Source organism: Carcharhinus amblyrhynchos, chromosome 10 (genome assembly GCF_965287045.1).
Source record: "Carcharhinus amblyrhynchos chromosome 10, sCarAmb.v2.hapA, whole genome shotgun sequence".
NCBI classification, from domain to species: domain Eukaryota; kingdom Metazoa; phylum Chordata; class Chondrichthyes; order Carcharhiniformes; family Carcharhinidae; genus Carcharhinus; species Carcharhinus amblyrhynchos.
The window spans coordinates 101708761-101723971 of NC_137333.1; the positions used below are offsets into that span (position 1 = coordinate 101708761).

The 15211-nt window shown below is 46.9% G+C and overlaps 1 protein-coding gene across 3 annotated transcripts in view; it reads left to right on the forward strand.

Moving 5' to 3' along the window:
• Nucleotides 1–2591, forward strand: part of pak1 (p21 protein (Cdc42/Rac)-activated kinase 1) — a 234991-nt gene extending 232400 nt beyond the window's left edge. For all 3 annotated transcript variants that reach the window (XM_080197673.1, XM_080197674.1, XM_080197672.1), the window contains exon 15: nucleotides 2296–2591. In XM_080197673.1, the coding sequence (XP_080053799.1) occupies nucleotides 2296–2382 (87 nt within the window). In that variant the 3' untranslated portion in view covers nucleotides 2383–2591. The remainder of the gene's footprint in view (nucleotides 1–2295) is intronic.
• Nucleotides 2592–15211: the final 12620 nt, after the last annotated feature.

Genomic DNA, 15211 nt, shown 5'->3' on the forward strand with positions numbered 1-15211 from the left:
GTAACACCCTCTCACTTTTTGATTTAGAAGTTCCAAGTCCCACTTCAGACTTCAGTGCATAATCCAGGCTGATGTTCCAGTGCAATACCGAGGGAGTGCTGCCCTGTCGAGTAGTGTAACCTTTCAAATAAGGCATTAAATCAAGAGGATACGTAAGGTTGCAAAAGAAGAGCTGGAAGATTCCCTGGCCAGCGTTTATCTACAAACCAAAACAAGTCATTATTCTTCTTGTTGTTTGTGGCCCTCTGCTGCTCTGAGAATTGGCTGCCTCAATAACAGTTACTACTACCCTTAAAAAAAAATTACATTGAAACACCTCCAGAGGTGTGGATTGTTTGATTGATGCTCTGTTCTGCAATGCATGAGGTTTCGATATCTCCGAGACCACTCATTCATCGTTTCCAGGTAGTTTAAGACACTCGGTGGCCCTCCAGATGCAATGCATTTTATGCAGAAGCTGGAAATCTGAGATAAAAACAGAAAATGCCCAGCTCAGCTCAGGCAGCTTCTGCGGAGAGAGAAACAGAGTTAATGTTCTGAAATGGTCACTTCACAAGTCCATAAAATATACTGCAGAATTAGGTCATTCGGCCCATCAAATCTGCTCCGTCATTCGATCATGGCTTATATAGAGGCATGGAAACAGGCCCTTCAGCCCGACTTGTCCATGCCACCTTTTTATTAAACCCAGAAGCTAATCCCACTTGCCTACATTTGGCCCATATCCCTCTACACCCATCTTACCCATGCAACTGTCTAAATGCTTTTTAAAAGACAAAATTGTACCTGTCACTACTACCACCTCTGGCAGCTCGTTCCAGGCACTCACCACCCTCTGTGTGAAAAAATTGGCCCTCTGAACACTCCTGTATTTCTCCCCTCATTATTTTACAGACCTCTATAAAATTGGCCCTCAGTCTCCTACACCCCAGAGGAAAAAGCCCCAGTCTATTCAGCCTCTCCTTATAACGCAAACCATCAAGCCCTGATAGCATCCTAGTAAATCTCTTCTGCACTCTTTCTAGTTTAATAATATCCTTTCTACAATACCAAAACTGAACACAATATTCCAAGTGCGGCCTTACCAATGTCTTGTACAACTTCAACAAGACGTCCCAACTCCTGTATTCAATGTTCTGACCAATGAAACCAAGCATGCCGAACGCCGCCTTCGCCACTCTGTCCACCTGTGACTCCACTTTCAAGGAGCGATGAACATGTGTCCCTAGACCTCTTTGTTCTGTATGCTCCTCATCCCCATTCTCCCACCTTCTCCCCTACAACCCTTCAACCCATTGCCATTCAAGCAGCTGTGGTGGGCAGTGAGATTTCTGTGCCTCCCAAGAATGATTACATTACGAGGACAGGTTTGCACAAACTTGGATGCTGTTTAGAAAGTTGAGTGAGGTTTAAAGTGAAAGAAGAGATTTGATTGAATAGTTAGAGCGCTGTTTACTGCAGTGGCAAAACATGTACATAGAGCCTTAAAATTAGAATTACACCTGACTTCAGCATGGCTGCTGAACATCCCGCCAGCTTTACAGCTGCTTAATAACTTCTAAAGTGTAGTCACGTTGTGATGTAGGCATTTACACACACACACAGCTCCCACAAAAAGTGACAAGACACTAATAAACATTGGCCAGGGCAATAGGGAGAACTCCAGTGCTGTTCTTTGGTTAGTGCCTTACCATTTGCATCTACTTACAGAACCGACAGACATCAATTTAATATTTATTAGTGTCACAAGTAGGCTCACATTAGCACTGTAACGAAGTTACTGTGAAAGCTCCCTAGTGGCCACACTCCGGCACCTGTTCGGAATCACAGAGAATTTAGCATGGCCAATGCACCTGTGTGTGTGTGTGTGGAATCTGCATGTTCTCCCCATGTCTGCTTGGGTTTCCTCCGGGTGCTCTGGTTTCCTCCCACTGTCCTGAAGACATGCTGGTTAGGGTGAGTTGGCCGTGCTAAATTTTCTCTCAGTGTCCCCAAACAGGTGCCGGAGTGTGGCAACTGGGGGATTTTCATAGTAACTTCATTGCAGTGTTAGTGTAAGCTGACTTGTGACACTAATAAATAAACTTTAAACTTTTAAGAATGTTACCACTGATCTCTTGGAGTTGAATGAGGGTTTGGGCAGAGAGTTTGTATTTGACAAATGGACCACGGACTCACTCCTCGTCCATTTGTATTGACCTGTATGTTATTAGTGTCTGCATCGTGCTTTAGGAAAAGAATTACATTTGTTTAATTATTTGCCCCTTTCCTCTCTTTATTCTCTTCTGTCAACAGCACCAGTTCCTGAAGCTGGCAAAGCCACTCTCCAGTCTGACTCCACTGATCATCGCTGCAAAGGATGCAGCCAAGAACAATCGTTAACGCCATGGGAGCAGGGGGGAGGGGGAGGGTGGGGATCCAGACTCCACCCCCCCCACCACACACCCCCGTGCCAGCACGTCCCACTCCCACAACTAAACCATTCCTGAACCTCTCCAATTCAGCCATTCCTGATCCTCATATCATGACCCATTCCTGACTTGGAGCCCCTCCAATTTCTACCCTTTCATAGCCAAATTACAGGAAAGGGAATTGGGGGTGGGTGGGCCGGGAGAAACCAGGGGGTTGGGGGAGGGAGACAGCGAGAGAGAGAGAGAGAGAGAGCACTACCAGGTTATATATTTTTTTTTGCACATGATACTGCATCAATTAACACGTTTGGGTGAAATTCCTCCCTCCTCTGGAATGGGTGTAATGGCTTCTTGAAAGTATTGGATAATAGCGCATTTATGGTTAGTACATTGTGGAGTTTCCAGTTGTAGTGTTGGATAATGGGGTAGGGGTAGCTGGCTGTGGCAGGGAGAGAGGAGCCTGTGAGTTACTGTCTCCATCTGAACAAAGAACTGTTGACTCGCACCCAGCAGAATAGGAGGTACGAGCTGTATTGGGGGGGGGGGGGGGGGTGGCATTTTTGTACGTTTTGAAAGCATGATCTCTGGACTCCTGTCGACAGCAAAACACTTTTGATTTTCTTCCTTCCTGCGCTCCCCGCCAACGTTCTTCAATGAGCTTTGCTTCTCTCTTCCTCCCTCTCTCCTGGCAATGATCATCTCAGTTGATCGCCTGCTGTCTTGGCTTTTGGTCCAAGGCTGTTCTAGAATCATGGAGAATGTACTGACGGGCTTGTTTCTTGATTACGTACATGGAGTAGTGATTGAGACTGTAGTAATATCAGTTTTAATGCGCCCAGTGCAGCCTTGACCTGTAGTCTTTTTTTTTGTGTTGTGCCCCTCCTTCCCTCACCCACCAGTTTGTACCAGTTTTCTGAACACTGCAACCCAAGAAAAGTGGTGCCATACATCTGCCTTGAGCGACTTTGATGCTGCTAAATTTTGAAAATGTCTATAGTGTACAAAACTTTGGGATTTTAATTCCTTGAGGGGTGGGGGGGGGGGAGAAATGAACAAAAAAGGGTGTGTTGTAATAATTCTGAAACTGTTCTTCTGTCTTTGGGAAGAGTGGAGTGGGCAGAATGATTGGTAGAGTTGAGGATTGACACTTGATCGTGATAGTGGCTGGAATTTGTCAAAGCGGAGACCGATGGACTTTTGAAGTTTTATTCCATTGATTCATCATGAAGGGACATTGTTACTGAAACTCACTGTGACCGACGGAGAAATCGCCTTGTCTATTCTGGGATTGTCGCCCTAGTCATAGTGAAAAGAAAAATGTGACGGTTAATAAATGAAAAAGGCTGTAAAGTTTATAGCTTGCATCCTCTGCTCCTTCTTCCTTCACTTTCCCTTCTAAGCACACCATGTGCCTGAACTGGGAAGACAACTCTGAGCGACTTTTGACGATGGGCTTCAGTGTTGCGGCTCTAATTTTCCGACCCAGTTTCTCCGAGAGGCTCTGACTTGAGCAGCAGCAACCCTCAAACCTCATCAGTGCTATTCTGTTCCATCAGCTAATTATAGAACGTTGAAGAGTACCGCACAGGAACAGACCCTTCAGCCCACCATGTTGTGTCAAACAATACGCCAACTAATCCCTTCTGCCCACCCTTGTCCATATCCCCCTGTTCCTTGCACAGTCAGTTTAAAGTTTATTTACAAGTAAGGCTTACATTAACACTGCAATGAAGTTACTGTGAAAATCCCCCTTGTCGCCACACTCCGGCGCCTGTTAGGGTACACTGGCCAATGGCCAATGCACCCAACCAGCACGTCTTCTGGACTGTGGGAGGAAACTGGAGCACCCGGAGGAAACCCACACAGACCCGGGGAGAACGTGCAGACTCCGCACAGGTAGCGATCCAAGCCGGGAATTGAACCCGGGTCCCTAGCGCTGTGGGATAGCAATGCTAAGCACTACTCACGTGCTTATCTAAAAGCCCCTTAAACACCCCTATCGTATCTGCCTGCACCACTACCCTGGCAGCACGTTCCAGACACCTACCACTCTCAAACGTGGAGATGCCGGCATTGGACTGGGGTAAGCACAGTAAGAAGTCTCACAACACCAGGTTAAGTCCAACAGGTTTATTTGGCAGAACTAGCTTTCGGAGTCTCCGGCTGCTTCATCAGGTGAGTGAGGATTTGTGTTCACGAACAGGTCATATAAAGGCACAAACTCAATTTACAAGATAATGGTTGGAATGCGAGTCTTTACAGGTAATCAAGTCTTAAAGGTACAGACAATGTGAGTGGAGAGAGGGCCAAGCACAGGTTGAAGAGATGTACCTTGTCTCCAGCCAGGACAGTTCATGAGATTTTGCAAGCCCAGGCAAGTCGCGGGGGGGGGGGGGGGGGAGGGGTTGGTTACAGATCGTATGACATGAACATCTGTGGAATCAATGTAGTGACCCTCCGCTGAACTGCCTCCAATGCCACTCCATCTTTCCTCAAATAAGGTGACCTAAAAAATCCAGGGAAAATGAATGCCAATACATCCCAAGATTGATTGATTTAAAATAGAAGGATGGATGGGTGGCAAAATTGAAGGGGAAACCACAGAACGGCTTGGTGTCTGCAATGGGAAAGTGTAATGTAGATGGGACAGGGAGCGGCCTTCTAAAACCATGGGACATTAACAGAAGTTTTACCCTCCAATGACATTCTGGCTGGCACTTTGGTTGTAGCCTTTGCTGACGTTTGGAAAATCCGCAAGGAAGTCATGAAAGAGCTACAAGTCAGAGTGACGTTTTTCCCTTGTGATTCTGTGGAGATGCAGCCTACCAGAATATCAACATGCACCAATAATGGAACCTGTCCATCCATCGGCACTCTGAGATTGTGCTGATGAACCTTCCCCTTCAAGCACTACTCTTCTTCCATTTTCAATGGAATCGACCACATCTGTGGGCTAAGAGTTAGAATGATAGAATCCCTATGGTGTAGAAAGATGCCATTCGGCCCATCGAGCCTGCACTGACAACAACCCCACCCAGGCCCTAACCCAGAAACCCCCCACATCCCCTTGACACTAAGGGGCAATTTAGCATGGCCAACCAACCTAACCCGCACATCTTTGGAGTGTGGGAGGAAGCCTGAGCACCAGGAGGAAACCCACGCAGAGATAGGGAGAATGTGCAAGCTCCACACAGGCAGTCACCCAAGCCAGGAGTTGAACCCAGGTCCCTGGTGCTGTGAGGCTGCAGTGCTAACCACTGTGCCACCTTCCTGCCCATTAATCAATGGCCCTCCAAGGGTGCACCGAACAGGCTGCCTGACTGAACTAAAACCCCCATCCTTCCAGGGACCCTATCCCTCCATTCCCATCCTATTCATGTATTTGTTACATCGTCCCTTAAAAGTCACAATCTGATCTGCTTCCACTAAATCCCCCCCCCCCACCCGGGCAGTGAGTTCCAAGCACCCACCATCCTCTGCGTAAAAAAAAAATCTGCCTCGTACAGGGCACTGGTGAGGCCGCGGCTGGAGTACTGTGTGCAGATTTGGGCGCCGTACTTACGCAAGGATATTTTGGCCTTGGAGGGAGTGCAGAGGAGGTTTACTAGGCTGATGCCGGAGTCGAAGGGGTTGAGCTATGAGGAGAGGCTGAATAAACTAGGCTTGCACTCGTTAGAGTTTAGAGGAATGAGGGGAGATCTCATTGAGACGTATAAGATGGTGAATGGGATGCATAGGATAGAGGTGGAGAGACTCTTCCTGCTCAGAAAGGACAGTAGGACTAGGGGGCACAGCCTCAAGATAAAGGGGGGGCGGTTTAGAACGGAGTTGAGGAGGAACTTCTTCACTCAAAGGGTGGTGAATCTCTGGAATTCTCTGCCCGTTGAAGTGGTGGAGGCTACCTCGCTAAATATTTCTAAGACGCGGGCTGATGGGTTTTTGATAAGAGAGGGGATTAAGGGTTATGGGGAGAGGGCGGGAATGTGCAACTGAGCCGCGACAGATCAGCCATGATCTTCTTGAATGGCGGGACAGGCTCAAAGGGCTAGATGGCCTACTCCTGCTCCTATTTCTTATGTTCTTATCTCCTTTAAATCTTGCCCCTCGCTCCTTAAACCTATTCCCCTGGTAATTGACTCTTCCACCCTGGGAAAAAGCTTCTTGACTATGCATTGTGTCCACGCCCCTCATAATCTTGTAGACCTCTATCAGGTCGCCTCTCAAACTTTGTCACTCCGGTGAGAATAAACCAAGTTTCTCCAACCTCTCCTCATAGCTAATGCCCTCCATTCCAGGCAACATCCTGGTAAATCTTTTCTGTACCCTCTCCAAAGCCTCCGTATCCTCTGATAATGTGTAATCTGGTGTCCTATACGGGGGGGAACGTATTCCCTCCTGTGAAGGACATTAAAAGGTTTTATTGGCAACGCAACAACTATCAGGCATGAAAATAATTCCAGGGGTTGATGGGGAGTGGGGGTGAAGAGATGGGGTTCTGCTGTATGAAGCTACAGGGTTAAAAAGCATATTGAGCATCCCAGAACATAATCAAACTCTAGAATACTGCGTGCCTCTCGTGTCTGAATCAAATTAAACATTTTCCATATGCTCTGATGCCAATGAACCTGTTGACTCACTCTCCCAGGAGTTAGTTAATGACTATTCTGCAAATATTAGTCATAGAGCAGTATGAGCATTTTATGATTCTCGACTAAAGAAATGATGCATGAAGTATTGATTTAGTTCCAAACAAATCACCACTTTTCCTTCTGCCTCGGTGTTGGACAGCAAGGCCTTGTCTCTCAGATTTTCCAGTGCTGTCCAGATCATATTTGCCAGGAAATACAAAGGAAAAGCAGCCGGCATTCCATATCAGCCAGACTAGGTTAGTGCGTCATTCATAACTGAGGTTGTGAACTGGCATCTCAGACCAAAGATTGAGCACGTAATCTGTCGTTCCGTCACAGCACTGTGGGTGTACCTGCATCACATAGAGTCATAGAGGTTTACAGCATGGAAACAGGCCCTTTGGCCCAACTTATCCATGCCGTCTTTTTTTTTTAAAACCCCGAAGCTAGTCCCAATTGCCCGCATTTGGCCCCGATCCCTCTGTACCCATTTTACCCATGTAACTGTCTAAACGCTTTTTAAAAAACAAAATTGTACCCTCCTCTACTAAGATTTCTGGCAGCTTGTTCCAGACACTCATCACCCTGTGTAAAAAAGATTCTCCCACTGGACCCTTTTGTATCTCTCCCCTCTCACCTCAAACCTACCCTCTCTAGTTTTAGGAAAAGATATTGACTATCTAGCTGATCTCTGCCCATCATTATTTCATAGATCCCAATAAGGTCATCCCTCTCTCGTTCCAGAGAAAGGAGTCCCAGTCTATCCAGCCTCTCCTTATAACTCAAACCTTCAAGTCCTGGTGGCGTCCTAGTAAATCTTTTCTAGTTTAATAATATCCTTTCTATAATAAGTGACCAGAACTGTACAGGGTATTCCAAATGTGGCCTTACCAATGTCTTATACAACATCAACAAGATGTCCCAACTCCTGTACTCAATGTTCTGACCAATGACATCGACTGCAGTGGTTCAAGAAGGTACCAGCACCTTCTCAAGTGGTCTAGCAAGCATAGCCCATGTCACATGAAAGAATAAAATCCGGGTGCTGTTTCTGAGAGGTTGTTACATTGTCAGGGGCCTTACCTATTACTTACGGGGCGAAAAACTGCAGCAGGCGACGGTGCAGAGGGACCTCGGGGTCCTTGTGCATGAGTCGCAAAAACCCAGCTTGCAGGTGCAGCAGGTGGTCAGGAAGGCTAATGGGATGCTGGCCTTCATAGCGAGGGGGATTGAATATAAAAGTAGGGAGGTCTTGCTGCAGCTGTATAGGGCATTGGTGAGGCCGCAGCTGGAGTACTGTGTGCAGTTTTGGGCGCCGCACCTGCGCAAAGATATTTTGGCCTTGGAGGGAGTGCAGAGGAGGTTTACTAGGCTGATACCGGAGTTGAGGGGGTTGAGCTATGAGGAGAGGCTGAATAGACTGGGCTTGTACTCGTTAGAGTTTAGAAGAATGAGGGGAGATCTCATTGAGACGTATAAGATGATGAATGGGATGGATAGGATAGAGGTGGAGAGACTCTTCCCGCTCAAAAAAGACAGTAGGACTAGGGGGCATAGCCTCAAGATAAAATGGGGGCGGTTTAGAACGGAGTTGAGGAGGAACTTCTTCACTCAAAGGGTGGTGAATCTCTGGAATTCTCTGCCCATTGAAGTGGTGGAGGCTGCCTCGCTAAATATTTTTAAGACGCGGGTTGATGGGTTTTTGATAGGAGAGGGGATTAAGGGTTATGGGGAGAGGGCGGGAAAGTGGAACTGAGCAGCGACAGATCAGCCATGATCTTATTGAATGGCGGGGCAGGCTTGAAGGGCTAGATGGCCTACTCCTGCTCCTATTTCTTATGTTCTTATGTTTATGTTCAGGTGAGCCGTCTACCCAGGGCCCCGTCTGCCTGTTTAGATTGGCATCTGGGTTGCCAATTCTGGCAAAGTGTCTCACAAAGAGTCATCTTGACTCGAAACATTGGCTCTATTCCCTCTCCACAGAAGCTGTCAGACCTGCTGAGATTTCGCGGCATTTTCTGTTTTTGTTTCAGATTCCAGCATCCGCAGTATTCTGCGTTTATCTGGTGAGGTATCTACTTGGAGGTTTGGTCACAAGACCTGCCTCAAATCCCCTCACCATTAGTACATCATCCAGGAGAGTTTACTGAAAATTACACGATACTGCAAGGCCTGGATAGAGTGGATGTGGAGAGGATATTTCCACTAGTAGCAAAAACTAGAACCAGAGGGCACAACCTCAGGCTAAAGGGATGATCCTTTAAAACAGAGATGAGGAGGAATTTCTTCAGCCAGAGAGTGGTGAATCTGTGGAACTCTTTGCTGCAGAAGGCTGTGGAGGCCGGGTCATTGAGTGTCTTTAAGACAGAGATAGGTGGGTTCTTGATTAATAAGGGGGTCAGAGGTTATGGGGAAAAGGCAGGAGAAAGGGGATGAGAAAAATATTAGTCATGATTGAATGGTACAGCAAACTTGATGGGCCGAGTGGCCTAATTCTGCTCCTATGTCTTATTTGGGTGGAGTTCTCCCATGGCCCTCCTGGTGGGGAGGTAGAATTTGGCAAGAATGCCAATGTTAGTTGAAGCCTGCATGGATTTGCCACGATATCTTGTGTTGCCGTCTATCAAGGCAGTCAAGAACCCCGGTGGAGGCCGGTGTGAACTGATTGGTATCCTGCCAATGGGGTGTGGATGAAAGCCCAAATAAAATCTTCCACGCACCCCAAATTTCTCCTGACATCATGGTGTGCGAAGCCACACCAGTGCAAAAGGTGTCTGGAACAACGTGGTGTGCAGATGTCAGGACTCACCTGAACACTGCCTGGACCTATGTCATTTGATTTGATTCATTGTCACGTGTTTTGCAATACAGTGAAAAGTATTGTTTCTTACACGCTATACAGAGAAAACACAACGCCGTGATGCGGAGATGCCGGCACTGGACTGGGGTGGGCACAGTAAGAAGTCTGACAACACCGGGTTAAAGTCCAACAGGTTTATCTTGAATCACGAGCTTTCGGAGCGGTGAGTGAAGGACAATGTACATAGGGACGGAAAGGAGAGAGTGCAGAATGTCGTGTTACAGTCAGATCTAGGGTGCAGAGGAAGATCAACTTAATATAAGGGGTTTGGAATGGAGGCGACCAGCAACACTGGACGTCGGAGCACCTACAGGTGGACCTTCCAGGTTCAGTATCATTGAAGGAGGTCCATCTTCCAGCCTTGGTGGAATCCAATTTCAGGATGACCAATATCTTTATGTGCCCTCAGGCCTGCCCCACCACTGAATACATGAGAACTAGGAGCAGGAGTGGGCAATTCAGTCCCTCAAGCCTGTTCCACCATTTAATATGATCATGCCTGATCTCAGCTCACTTCCCCTCCCCAAAACCCTTCATCTCGCTACTAACGAAAAACTTATCTTCTCAAATTTGTTTGCAGTATTCACTGCACTCTGAGGTAAAGAATTCCACAGATTCACAACCCTCTGAGTGAAGTAACCCCTCCTCGTTTCTGTTTTAAATCTGCCACCACTCAGCCAAAACTCATGGCCTCTTGCTCTAGAATGCCCAACAATGGGAAGCATTCGCTCTGTGTCCACAATGTTAATCCCCTTTAGCATCTTAGGGCGGCACAGTGGTTAGCATTGATGCCTCTCAGCGCCAGGGACACGGGTTCGATTCCTGGCTTGAGTCAGTGTCTATGGCGTCTGCACATTCTCCCCGTGGATTTCCTCCGGGTCCTCCGATTTCCTCCCGCAGTCCAAAGATGCGCGGGTTTGGTTGATTGGCCGTGCTAAATTGACCCTTAGTGCCAGGGTATTAGCAGGGTAAATACAGAGGAAGAGCCTGGGTGGGATTGCGGTCAGTGCAGACTCAATGGGCCAAAAGGCCTCCCTCTGTACTGTCGTGATTCTATTTTATTCCGTCTTTACCTCAATTAGATCTCCTCTCATTCTTCTAAATGCGACACTAAACATTCGGTTACATAATTGGTGAGGTTGGGGTCAGAAGTTATGGTGTGGCTTCCCTATGGTCTCTACAGGGGAAAACACACCCATGTTCCCACACCCACCAGGGGACTGAGCCCTCGGGAGATTTCCACCTATTGTCTTCACAAAGATAATTGGGAAGTTAACAGAATCTTTCCTGTTAGCCAGTGCTTGACTATGCCTAATGTCTTAACTACTAATGAAACCCACCCATTTTCACCATCTGACAATACTTATATGACTAGTACATGAAAATGTTCGAAGAAGAAATTCCAATTTAATCCCCAATGATTTTCTTTTGGTTTTATTTGCATCAGCTTCTGAAGATTCATCTTCAGTTCCCAGACACTCTGGAATGACGCTGGGGCCCGTTAACTCTTGTGGTTACTCCAAAACGGGCCAAAATGCCGCCTTCGCTTGAAACTACCTCACAAACTGAGAAATGCCTGAAGTCGCGGCATTATCGTGTCAGTAGGAGGCCACTTGGCCCATCAAGTGTCAGAAGCCTCCCTGTGGAGCAGTGCCATTTCCCTGTCACACGTCACAGGACCCTGAGGTCCTGCAAGTACGTTATATGTTGAAATCTCCATCTGCAGCACTCCTGTAAACAGAGTTCAAGGTCATTACCACTAACATTCAATGAAATATTTCCCCCTCGTAACCCCAACGATGAAAATCCTCATTTTGTCTCCTCTTGCCCTTGCACCATCAACTAACGGAGCAGTTTTGTCTATCATATCCAAAGTTGTCATCATCTTGAACACACAAAATCATGGAATCCCTTCAGTGTAGAAGGAAGCCATTCGGCTCATCGAGCCTGCGTTGACAACACTCCCACCCAGGCCCTATCCCTGTAACCCCGTATATTTACCTTGCTAATCCCCCCACCACTAAAGTGCAATTTAGCATGGCCAGTCCATAACACGCACATCTTTGGACTGTCGGAGGAAATCAGAGCACCCGGAGGAAACCCACACAGACACAGGGAGAATGTGCAAACTTCACACAGACAGTGACCCAAGGTCAGAATTGAATCTGGGTCCCTGGTGCCGTGAGGCAGCAGTGCTAACCACTGTACAACAGCTTCAGAAGATTCATCTTCTGTGTGCCATCCCTCTATCAAATTACCCCAGAATCTTCTTTGCTGCCAGGCGAACGACCTGAACTTCTCCAACTCAACATTGGGACTGAAATCCTTCCTCCCTGGAATCATTCTGGTGAATCGGGCGGGCTATTTGTTGTGCAAGGGGTGTCACAGTGAAACTGGATCTTGTCCTCACCAATCATCCATAGGCACATTTAGCAGAAGGGTGGGGTGGGGTGGTCACTGTCAGGCTGATTTTTACCCTCAGGGAGCATTCTTTCTGGTTGTATCACAGCTTGGTATGGCTCCTGCTCTGTCCAAGACCACAAAAAACTATAAAGGGTCGTGAATGAAGCCCAGTCTGTCGTGCAAACCAATCTCCCATCCATTGATTCTGCCTACACTTCCTGCTGCCTTGGCAAAGCAGCCAACATATTTTTCTATCAAGGAAAAAGATACAAAAGTCCAACGTACTAACCAACTCAAGAACAGCTTCTTCCCTGCTGCCATCAGATCTTGGAATGGACTTACCTTGCACCAAGTTGACCTTTCTCTACACCCTAGCTATGACTGTAACACTACTGCCAAGGAAAGGCACTCTCGCCTTTCCTTCTTTGTGTAGCTCGCAGGAAACAATACTAATACATGTGACAATAATAAATCCAATCAAAAACCAGTATTTCTCCCTGCACCTTTTTTAAAATGGAGATAAGATAAAAGCAAATTCTTTGAGGGCTGTGGGTCTCTGGAATTCTCTTTCTGAAAATGGAAGCAGAGTCTTTGAGTATTATTAAGGCAGAGATGGATAGATCCTTGGTAAGTAAGGAGGTGATAGGTAATCAGGGGTAGGCAGGATGCAGATTACTATCAAATCAGCCATTATTTCATTAAATAGTAGAGCAGTATTGAGGGAGTATTGAGCGGCTGAATGACCTATTGCTCCCTGTTCAAATGTTCGTAGGTAATCACGGAAGAAAGTTATTGAACAAATTCACAGGAATCTGCTGATGAACTTTTAATACAAAGAAAAAAATTTATTAAACAAATACCGAGTAAATATTACACCAGACAACAAGATTAGAAAGGTCTCAAGAAAATGATTCAAGCCACAATGTTCCTTTACTCAGTAATATCTTTACAGATAAATAATTTGCAATAATTACTTGAATTTTAGTGTATAGGGTAGTTATGAGGTGTTTGAAATAACAGGTGGATTGTGGTCACTCATACCACACTTCAATGTAAATGACAGATGCGACCAAAGCATATTCCATGGATTTCTCAACTACTCACACCCGAAAATACGCTTCCACTTTCCAGCTGCACTTTCAGAGCTTCAGCTGTGCCAAGCAGAACATTACTCCTTCAAAGTGCCCAAAGTAAGGAGTTACCAACTTTTGGCTATCTCCTCAGATCTTCTGGGGAGGTGCCTGGAACGCAGTGCCAGTGGAGGTGGAAACAGGCATGTTAGCAATGTTCAAGGTATGTCTTGATAAACACATGAATGGGAGGTGAACAGAGGGATAGAAGCCATGTATCAGCACAGGCTTGGTGGGCCAAAGGGCCTGTTTCTGTTCTTCATTCTGGGCTTCTCTTCCAGCATCTCTCCTTGTCCCCTCCCAATGTCCCGTTTCTTGGGACACCTTCCTCAGTAACGGCACCTGACCTGCATTTTGTGTGAATCTTTGCTCCTGTGCTGGAACCAAGGGCCAGTTTTTGGCTTAAAGACAATAAAAGACACCAGCTTTGCAGGCATTTCCTGGTCAGCGCTTGCACAGGAAGCCTGAAGACCTGACTGGGGGCAGTTTCAAAGTAAGGTCGGTGTTTGTGTTTCATCGCAGAATAAAATACGTTTCTATAATGGACTGGGCAACCCTTCCTGCGAGCAACGGAGTTGGAAATGGCCTCCAATGTAATGATTTCTCCCAGACATTGATGACTCAAAGCTGACCTGTTGCAGCTAGTTCTCTGTGACTGGGGAAGGAGGTAGGGTCCACCATGGGACAGTCTAATATTTGGCTTTTCTATCAGTGGTGCTCAATAACTAAATTGCTATGTGATTGTCATGGGGCTAACTGTGAATGATGTTCTCTAGAGTAATGGCTGTAACTCAGTTTGATAGCACTCTCACCTTTGACTTGGGTGTCAAACCTGAAGCCACGACTTCCTGAAGCCAAAATCCAGGCTAACTCTCCAGGGCAGGGCTGAGAGACCCCAGCAATGAAATTCTAAACCCAGGTCTATCTGCTCCTTAGGGACACATAAAATATATTACCCCACAATTCCAAAGGAGTTCTCCCTGGTGTCCTTATCAATATACCTCTTCCCCAAGGCCTCTCCTCATTTGCTTTCCAGGGTAAAACTGCGTGTGGACAAACACCAGCTATCCTGAGCAAAGCTTCGGAGGGAACTAGCTACTAGATACTTTGTTTAGTCTTGCCCCAATACTAAGGTCGGCTGACTGATTTGCACATCAGGACTGCTACAGACCTCCACCAGAATTTCCTCTGACTTCGCCCTGCCCTGGCACAGTTCACCGTCTTTCGGGTCCGAACACGTATGTTCCTCTGTTCCACCTTCCCGCCAGAATGGGTGAGACGTGCCAAGGATCCAGGTTCGATTCCGACCTTGGGTCACTGTCAGTGTGGAGTCTGCATGTTCTCCCCATGTCTGCGTGGGTTTCCTCCAGCTGCTCCAGTTTCCTCCCAAAGATGTGCGGGCTAGGTTGCTTGGCCATGCTAAATTCTACCTTAGTGTCAGGAGGGTTAACAGGGGAAATACGTGAGTTTGCGGGGATAGGGCCTGGGGGATTGTTGTCAGTGCAGGCTCGATGGACAGAACGGTCTCTTTCTGCAGTGTAGGGATTCTATGACTCTGCAGATGCTGTCCAGATTTTCCGAGTTTTCTCCAATACCTCCTGTTTTTCTAACATTGGTTATTCCCTTTGACCTGGTTCCATCAACTCTTTTGTCATCTCATCTTTCCTGACCCCCACCCTGTTGCAGACCTGATCTGGGATTCTCTGACCTCACCAGTGGCTGGGATTCTCCAGTTCCACTGCAGTGAATGGAGATTTGGCTGAGTGCCAAATTCTCCAT